The 9014-nt window shown below is 39.6% G+C and overlaps 1 protein-coding gene and 1 long non-coding RNA gene across 2 annotated transcripts in view; one reads left to right on the plus strand and one right to left on the minus strand.

The window, feature by feature from the left end:
- LOC138042826 (protogenin-like) overlaps nt 1-3087 on the minus strand; it is a 53130-nt gene extending 50043 nt beyond the window's left edge. The window contains 2 exon segments of the mRNA XM_068888849.1: nt 1710-2030; nt 2868-3087. Coding sequence (XP_068744950.1) covers nt 1710-2030; nt 2868-3087 — 541 coding nt within the window.
- LOC138042827 (uncharacterized) lies at nt 549-8024 on the plus strand. Its single transcript, XR_011131092.1, has 3 exons — nt 549-1414; nt 3017-3174; nt 7824-8024. It is a non-coding gene; the product is annotated as an uncharacterized lncRNA (long non-coding RNA).
- Nucleotides 8025-9014: the final 990 nt, after the last annotated feature.

Here is a 9014-nt window from a genome sequence, read left to right on the forward strand (position 1 = left end):
AAAAATATCACTGTATCAGTAAGCATCACCGATAGGAAATCCGAGTATCTTGAGATGTGCAGAACCTATACGCAATAACAATAGTAGGCACCGTCCTTAGTACACTCAGTATTTCTGAGAATATTTTAACTAGAATCACTTAATGAGAGCTTCTTAGATTGACCTTGAGAAACACAAAATGCTAGGAATGTGTGCAAGTTTTGTAGGGAAGTCATAAGGCAGAGGTAAAGAGAGAATTCCATGCAGCTCTTAGACTACAGCCTAGTGTCAGAGGCTTTGCTTGAAATCAGTGACATTCAAATTTAGCACATTTTACAGAGAACAAACAGAGATCCTTCACCCGCTTTTCTTATTTATTTATTTATTCATTTTCATTTAAGGTAAATGAATATTAATATGCACGTGATATTCGGAACAAAGCCAGGATGTACAAAACCTCGATCAATGGAACTTGTAGGACACAATGTCCACCATGTTTATCGCCAAGCAAACAATTGACATAAACGATTTGTGAAGAGCTAACATTGTAATAAAATCCTACCGGTATTTCGTTACTTGTACTGTCAGTCTGAGTTGGAAGCATTGCCAGAGAAGTAAATGGTCAGAATATCGTGCGTAACAAGTGTTTTTTCTTCATTAAATCAGGTCAAAGGTGTTGCACAACAAAATAACAATTGCAATACGACCACGGCAACTTAACATGATGAGTTGTTGTTTCGCAGCGTGTACACGAGTTCCAAGAATAAAGATCCCAGTGTCCTATTAGTTCGTATTAAGCGCGAGGCAGCCGCTGCACGCACAAGCGAAACAAAACATATAGCAACGACTTTTTCACACTAAACAAGCTCATAAATATAGGGGAAGTAAAGTGTCCACTCCTTATAAATGTGACAAAATAGTAGAGCATCACACCCGAAGAAAATTTTTGTGCGTTTTACCCGTAACTAAGAGCTGAAATGCTCAAAGCAATCTAATATTTCTTAAGACAAAAAAGTGGTCTAACGTAGTGGAAGCTTTATTTTCTCTTCAAGGAACGCAATATTATATCACACTAAACGTCACGCTGTATTAAATCACGTTTTCGGGCGACAACACGATATGTAAGGAGATAAATCGTGCATCGGCTGAACGTGTTAAAAAAAGTACGATTATCGGTCGGCTTAACGGTGAAAACCAAACTGCAAAACCGCTTACGTTCAACGAACTTTTTCTAGGAAAGATTAAAGTTAGCGGTTAGAGAAGGATCGAATGGCAACGGTAGACATCCTTTTTTTCTGTTAACGAATTTCGCTTCTCTTAAGAAAGGGGATAATTGACACGTTCTTTGATAATAGAAAATGGAAAAGGGTTATATAAATGAACATGTATATTCGAACCACAATCGCGTGATCAGGCAAAACGTACGTTTGTACAGGTAAGTACTTGGGCGAACGAACACATGTGAATATTATAAGATCTGATTGACCGTTGTTATCACAAAGTCGAGTGAACGCAAAAGTTTTTAAATTTCGTTTCCCTGATCTCAATCGTTCTTGAACCCTCCACCGGAAGAACGCTGCTTTGGATAGGAATCTATGGCCTTATGCAAAATTAAAGGCATGCAAGAGAAATTCGAGATGAGAGAATGCAATCTGTCACATTGTATACGCTTAAAAACCACAAGGGTAAATCTACTTGAAGGGAAAACAAGGTCTTCCATCGTGTCTTACCAGCAACATCCAAGTGTACTTTGCGACTGACTAATCTCCCTGCTCGACTTGTGACAACACATTGATATTTTCCAACATCGGGCTTGAAATCCTTCATTTGGATGATTTTGCTGATGAGCAATGTTCCATTGGATGCTAAACTTTTTCGACGATCTGTATCTGTATCGATTGGTTGTCCATCCTTTTCCCATATTATCTTAGTTGGCGATGGAGAACCTTTCACAAGGCAGTTTAGTGCAATGGGTTCGTTTCTGCGCGCAACTGTGTCAATTGGTTCTTTGATAAAATCGAGAGGAACAAAGGGACCTGGAACAGTTGAACCTAAAATAAAGCCCAGCGCCCATCGTTAGAGCAAGTGTGATCAACGCTGGAATCTCTAGGCCAATTGTGGAGTGCATGAAAAGGGAAAATATTTATTGAAAAACAGGGTCATTAAAAAACGCTCCCCGATGCCGTAAAAGCTAGCGAGAAAAGAGTTGTTTCTTTTTACAATCAAAACAGCATCACAATGAGAACTATAAACTGAAGACCCATTTCAGAGAAAAATAAAAACAAGAATATAAACTTAAAGAAAATTCGTAAAAGGAAACGGATAGCGAAAGAAATGACGAAAGTGACCTTCAAATTAGGATGTAATTCCAAGGGCAGCTTACAGTGATTTGTCACCTCTCTGCAATCAACATCGATAGGTCTATTTTTAAGGGGTGCAGGAACACTTTGCGGTTGAAGCCTTCGCAATGTTCGTCCGCCATTATCATTGAATTTTCAGGGTCAAAAAACATAAACAGTTTAACTATAGTCACAACAACACAGTAAAGCTCTCAAAAGAACATTAGCATAAAGCTCGTCTTGATCCAGCCCGTTTAAGATCAAAAAAACGCACAAATGACAAGTAGCATCATGGAGTACAGCTGCGCGCTTGACTTACTCCGTTCTCAAAACAATCGTTATCATCCAAGACTCATCTCACGCTTCACCGGGATTGCCTTTACACTAAGTTCGTTCTATATTCGCTTCTTTCGACTTGCAACCTTTAATTCTCCACCCGGGGGTCATCTGGGCTAAGACTGTTAAGGGACATACGGCTTCACGAGGAGAAACATGGACGGTGCGTAATGCAAATGCTAATGCAGCGCGGTGCGTTTGGAAATTACTTACCCGCAACGCCATAGGTCATCCACAATGTTATAACCAAAGAGAAGAACATTTGGCCTTTGAATTCTGTTCTAAAATTACAACTACATTTGGCTCTAAAATGATTTGAGACTGGAAACAGACGACTCAATGTTGATTTCTTTTGCTGACAGATGAAATGTGACAAGTCTTCCCTGTCTCTACTTAACCAATAAACGACCGTGATGAAGAACAATCTCAACATTCAGCCAATCCTGTGCTTCATGCGTAAATCAGATGACATATACAACATGGTTCCTGTCAATCAAAAAGTACATGGAAAAGGAAATTTGTGAGTGGTCAGTTTTCATGTTTGCGGTTTGTAAAACTTTTTATCCATCATTTCAACAAAAAAACAAAAACACGTTTGAGGTGGACGAGCGATGTGTCCCTCTGTTCCCGATTGACGTTAAAGCGGAATTTTTTTTCGCCCAATTTCAATTTGCAAATCTAGAACTTCTTTAGAATCGAACACTTATAAATTATCGTTCAAATCTAAATGCAATACCACGCATGCGACCCTTTTACTTCTCCGTCATATTTCAATTGAAAGAACAACGCTGAGACATTTGTCGGCGTAAATTATTCATGTAACATGTTCCTTATGTTTTACAACTTATATTAATTTCAGAACATTAATAAGGCAATCTTGTTTACCGTCCCACGATTTTGTTGCGTTGGAGGAGACTATCATTTTACTGGACGAACCGGGGCTTTTTCTTTTACCGCGAGCGAATCCTATTAAAATAGAAGCCGGATCAGTTCATTATTTAATTAAGGCTTTTCACAATGTACTGATTCCTGCGTAGTGATAGTTGCTGTTCCTTTCGTTCAGTACATTGCTTGATGTTTTATATTGATTCAGAAAACTTTTACTCCTCTTCTCCTCCGGCTAATTCGTTAAATGAAAGGCTTTCAGGTATCAAACCTGGCCTCCTTTCGAAAATATATTTATTGTGGAAAAAAACTGTCTTATAAAACTCGCGTTTTTGCGTTTGTCCTCGCCGCTTTAAAGATAGAGATCGGAGAGGACAAACAGAGGGGTCAAGATGTGTACGGAAGAACGACGTTTGCCATTCCTCTGTTAAGCATGCTCTTCATGTTTAACTGGAAACTCCAAAAGGCCTTATTTGGGCAGATCAGTGGTGTTGTGAGATTGATTTTGGGTTCCAATTTGTCTTACAAGGAGTGTCATGTTTTTCATGTCACGAAACATCGGAAACATTGCATTAGAGCCTAAAAGAGTGAATTAGTGACAGGGCATTCTGCAGTTGCGACTAATGATACAATACATTTAAACATGATGAAAGCGAGTGAACTTTAAAAATCAGAGAGTTGCCAGTCGACTCACGTGTTTACATATGAGATATATGAGCGGAACATACCTCAATATCTGCGGCTACATAATCTACTAGCTTTCAACCTTTTCCGCGTGCTCGGGGAAGTCGATTCGTTTGGTTGGTTACCCAGGCACTCCAACCAACATCGTGGTCCGGTACCCGTAATATGACTTTAGCATGAAGTCTGTTTTACAGCTCGCAAAAAGTCGTATTATAGTAGACCTCTACAACAACGCAGACGTATTTCCGGCGGTCGTTTCTCTCGAAATACGTCTGCGTTGTTGTAGAGGTCACCTTCACGGGACAACGGCTCACGAAACGTCGGACCACACAATTCTGTCACGATCTCTATCACAGCTTGTCAAAATTCGAGGAAGTTTTATTATGAGGACATTGTTCAGAAAACTCAAATGCAGTTAATAAGCAACTATCTTATCCTTCGTTAGCGACGACGAACTGGAAGCTGGGCAGTTTCTAAATACTCCGAGATTCGCGTGATACACAACTCGTGACCTAACTTTGTTTGCTCCCCAATTGGCAGCTGAGCAGAACTTACGTGAGATAGTGACTTGTGCTTGTGTTTAGACAAGGAAAATATTTAAGCAATAAAACGGCAATAAGAAGTCTTCATGCCCAGTTCACTCAGGGACGGCGGAGCGGAGCAACCACCGGAGACGCTAACTTGTAGGCGGTTCTGGGGAAATTCTCCGCCAGAAATTTTGAAATCTTGAAGCACGGAAATTCTCGAAGAGATATCAAAAAAAAAGCAAACGTGAATCAACCGTAAAATTTTTTTTTAATGGCAGATGTTTTACTTCTTATTTTTATTTTTTGCTTGAAATTGGGGAGGCTGAAGCACCTCCCAGCCCACGCGGATCCGCCGTCCCTGTCACTGACAGCATAGCATCCTGAGAGTAGAATATGGCGATCAATTCAGTTAACGTGCCATGCAATACGTATAATTACGTGAGGGAAGATGCTTCATATACTTGGCAATTCAAGTTGTTTTCACAAAAGAGTGCCAGGCTGTTCAGTGTCGCCAACTCTTAATGTAAATTCAGGGAGGTAAATAAACAAGTCAATCAGATATGAAAGCATAATCTTCTTTTGAAGCAAGATTATCGCATATTTTATTAAGTAAAGGAAATACTTGTAATCTCTCGTAATCCCTGGCCAGTCGTTTTTTTTTTTTTCGACAAAGCGACAACCTGCGGCTCTTCCATCCGCATCTTTAAGGGTTTGTTTGGCTATTTGTCTTTGCAGTATTTTAATACTAAATGGTTGGTAATAACAAAATGCATTTACTTCACAATTGACTGTATGGAGTATTTTATGATTACAAACGTCAAAGACAACGAAGCGGGTTTGCGGGATGTGTTTGGTGGTCAAAGTAGCTAAGAATATCACGGCTGCTCTCGAATCTCTACGTCACTCTTTATGGTCCTTTATTATTCAACGGAAACTCTTATAGCAATGTTTTGAATGAGACGGAAATGACACAGATATACTAGTCACGTTCGAACATATGTTTTCGGTTACAAGTAGCCGCACCCACTAACCGAGTCTTTTCAAGGAATACCATTGGCTCTTCTCCAAATAATTGCGTCTTTATTTCTCACTCTTTACTCGTCGCAATAAAATCACGCAAAAAAAGCCCTAAATTAGCCTTTAATTATACGGAATGGTATTTATAGCTTCCTGCTTGTGGAGCAGATGAACATAAATCACACAGCGTTAAGAAACACAACCAGAGGGAAGCAACTTGTTTACTCTGAGTTACGAAGCGTGAGGGTTCCCTTCTGAAAGATTTAGTGCCTGCTCTAGCCAAATTCACACTGTTCAAATCGGTTATTCTCCCACAACTCGTATTGTCAAAAAGTCTGGCACTTTGCCAGCACTTCGGATAAACGTAAATTAGAAAGGATACAGGAAAGGGCTTTACGCGTAATCCACCTTGACAAGGCCTCATCTTATGAAGACCTTTTAAAAAGTGCTAGATACGTTAAATGAAAGAAGGTTGAATGACATATTATTTCTGATGTACAAGGTTAAGCATCAAATGGTGCCAGGTTACTTTGAAAACAGTTCAAAAGAAATGATTTAAAGCCATATAGCCTCCGAAACTCAGACTTTATCCTAACACAGAGATGCAATACTTTAAAGTATGGACGGCACTCCATCAGATAATTGGGCCCAATGTTAGAGCAATGTTATGATCCAAGTTGTCCAACTCTGAGAGAAGTGCACCAACTCTGAAAGACTTCAAACGAATGATAAACTGTAAAGATATCTCGGCATTGGACAACAGTAGCTGTGCCTCTTGCCATCTCTGTAATACCTAATCTGATATATAAATTTTCATGATGTTTTAAAATTGTATATGATTAAATTGATATAAATTGTACATATTATTTTTTTAGGAATTTTAGGAATTTTAGATTCTTTAAGTCCTAATTAGAATAATTTTACTTTCTTTTAATTAGCTTTGTTTTTGTGTCCCCAATTAGTACTGTAATGTACTAGAATCCTTTTATGACACTTAAATAAAGGCATCATCATCGAAGAGGAGAAATGAAGTAAGATTGTTTGATGCCCCAGCAACCAGGACACATCAATTCGTCTTTTTTAATAATTTCTTATTAGTTTTATAAAGCTTCTAGTTATACTATAAAATTTCTTTACGTAATCTTCATCGTTATCTCACAAAGCTTCTTATTTCGTTTAGTTACATTTACTCTTCCTTCGCTTCGTCTTAATGAAATATTCCGAGCGAAAACAGGTTGAGTGACAGAACAGAAGGGATATTTTAAAACTTAAGTGTTATTTGTCTGCAAACAAGTGGCAGAGTAATTCAGCAGATTAGCTCAAACTGCGCATATTTGGCTCTCCCACCATTTTAGAGAAATGCAAATATTTTTCATGCAATGGACATTTCTTTGAATTTGAAATGCATCGTCGGAAGGCATTGACAATGCTTGAAAGTTTGACAATGCCCAGGGAAACTTACATTCCGTAAAGATAAAACCTTGATGGGATTCGCAAGGGTTTACAAGATACTTCTTTTTCCTCACGTTTTTCTTAAGTGTGGATCAGCGCTTTGCTATTGGCTGGTGAACTACCTTCTGCCGGATAAAACCCCTGCGCCAATTCACCGGAAACCACAGCAGGAGTTAATCAGACTCTGAATATTGTGTTTCTCGCTGTTCTATTTTGGAAGCAAACAAGCACCAAGGAAGCAGATGAGCAGGTGTTACTCATGGTGCTTGTTAGTAGCAAGTTAAACGCAAAATACCCCGCCACCTTTGTTAGCATTTGTATTGGCTGCAATCTTTGAAGAGTGAGCCATTATATAGCAGCAAACAAATAATTGGCAGGGTATTAACTTTTTTTTTTTTTCACAAAAGCACTTGTATGAAACCGACGGATTATCATCATAACACCCTTGAAATTGTTACTCATGGTGCTTCTTAGTAGCAAGTTAACCGCAAAATACCCCGCCACCTTTGTTAGCATTTGTATTGGCTGCAATCTTTGAAGAATGAGCCATTATATAGCAGCAAACAAATAATTGGCAGGGTATTAACTTTTTTTTTTTTCACAGAAGCACTTGTATGAAACTGACGGATTATCATCATAACACCCTTGAAATTGGAAAGGGAAGACGGTTCCAAGTTCCTGTTTTTTTGTCATCGCGAACGCCATCACTTGTCGCTTTCTTCAATTCATCTGAGCACGTATTCAACCTAGGTAAAAGGAGGACCACCAATTTGACCTACAAGCAGTTGCAAAATGGTTGAGACACTCCAAATTCACCTCTTCTTCCTAAAACCCCTCTTCCAGTTCATAAGAGAAGTCCCAACACCCCTCCCCCCCTCCCCCTTTTTCAATGTTGATACCCTGTAGTTTGAAAGCGAAGTGGAGATGAAAACAACTTTGTATGGGGGGGGGGGGGGGGAAGGGGGGTCGGAGACGCCCTGACTTAAATGACACGAATTGTACGGTTATTAACAGTGAGCGTCTCAACTCTTTTTGCCATTGCTTGTAGGTCTGGAAATACAATCAACGTCAGAAATGTCCCCCAAACTCCAGTCCTCAAGTAAACCTTGGCCACAAAAGGACGCTCTACTCTCGCTGTGAAGTATAAGCCAATTTGTTTTCAGGGCGTTTTGAGGGCGAGGGGACAGCGGCCCCGCCCTAGTGGTATTGCGCCTTAGACGATTTTAATTTTTGTTTTTGTATGGAGCATCTTAAGGGCCGATTTACACGGTACGATTTTTGTCGCATGCGGCAAGCTCACGACAGGCCTACGACATGACTTACGATTGTCTCAGCGTTTTAAAACATGTTTTAAATGCTGCGACATTTTTTCTGACCTACACAACAATCGTAAATAATGTCGTGGGCCTGTCGTAAGCCGTTGTCGCATGCGACAAAAATCGTACCGTGTAAATCGGCCCTAACAAATATGCATTTTCGTTGGCGTGGGGCTGTGCCTTTGTGGGAATCTCTTCATTCCCCTGTTTTGGGATTTCCTGGATCTTCCACTGGTTGTGTTCTTTGGTTGTAACATCATGTAGCGTTCTGGCCTCCTTTTTAATTTAAGCCTGGCATATGAACAATCTCTGAGGGTTCATTGAGGGTCAATCTACAGTAATCCGCTCATTGATTGTTTATCACGATAGGTTGCACATTTTTGTTATTGGTGGTGAAGTGGATCCCATGCAATTTTAGTTCTGAATATCTTCTGAATAGCAACGGAACTACAATGATCAGTTCAGCTATGGTCACGGAA

Source organism: Montipora capricornis, chromosome 3 (genome assembly GCF_036669925.1).
Source record: "Montipora capricornis isolate CH-2021 chromosome 3, ASM3666992v2, whole genome shotgun sequence".
Classification (NCBI taxonomy): domain Eukaryota; kingdom Metazoa; phylum Cnidaria; class Anthozoa; order Scleractinia; family Acroporidae; genus Montipora; species Montipora capricornis.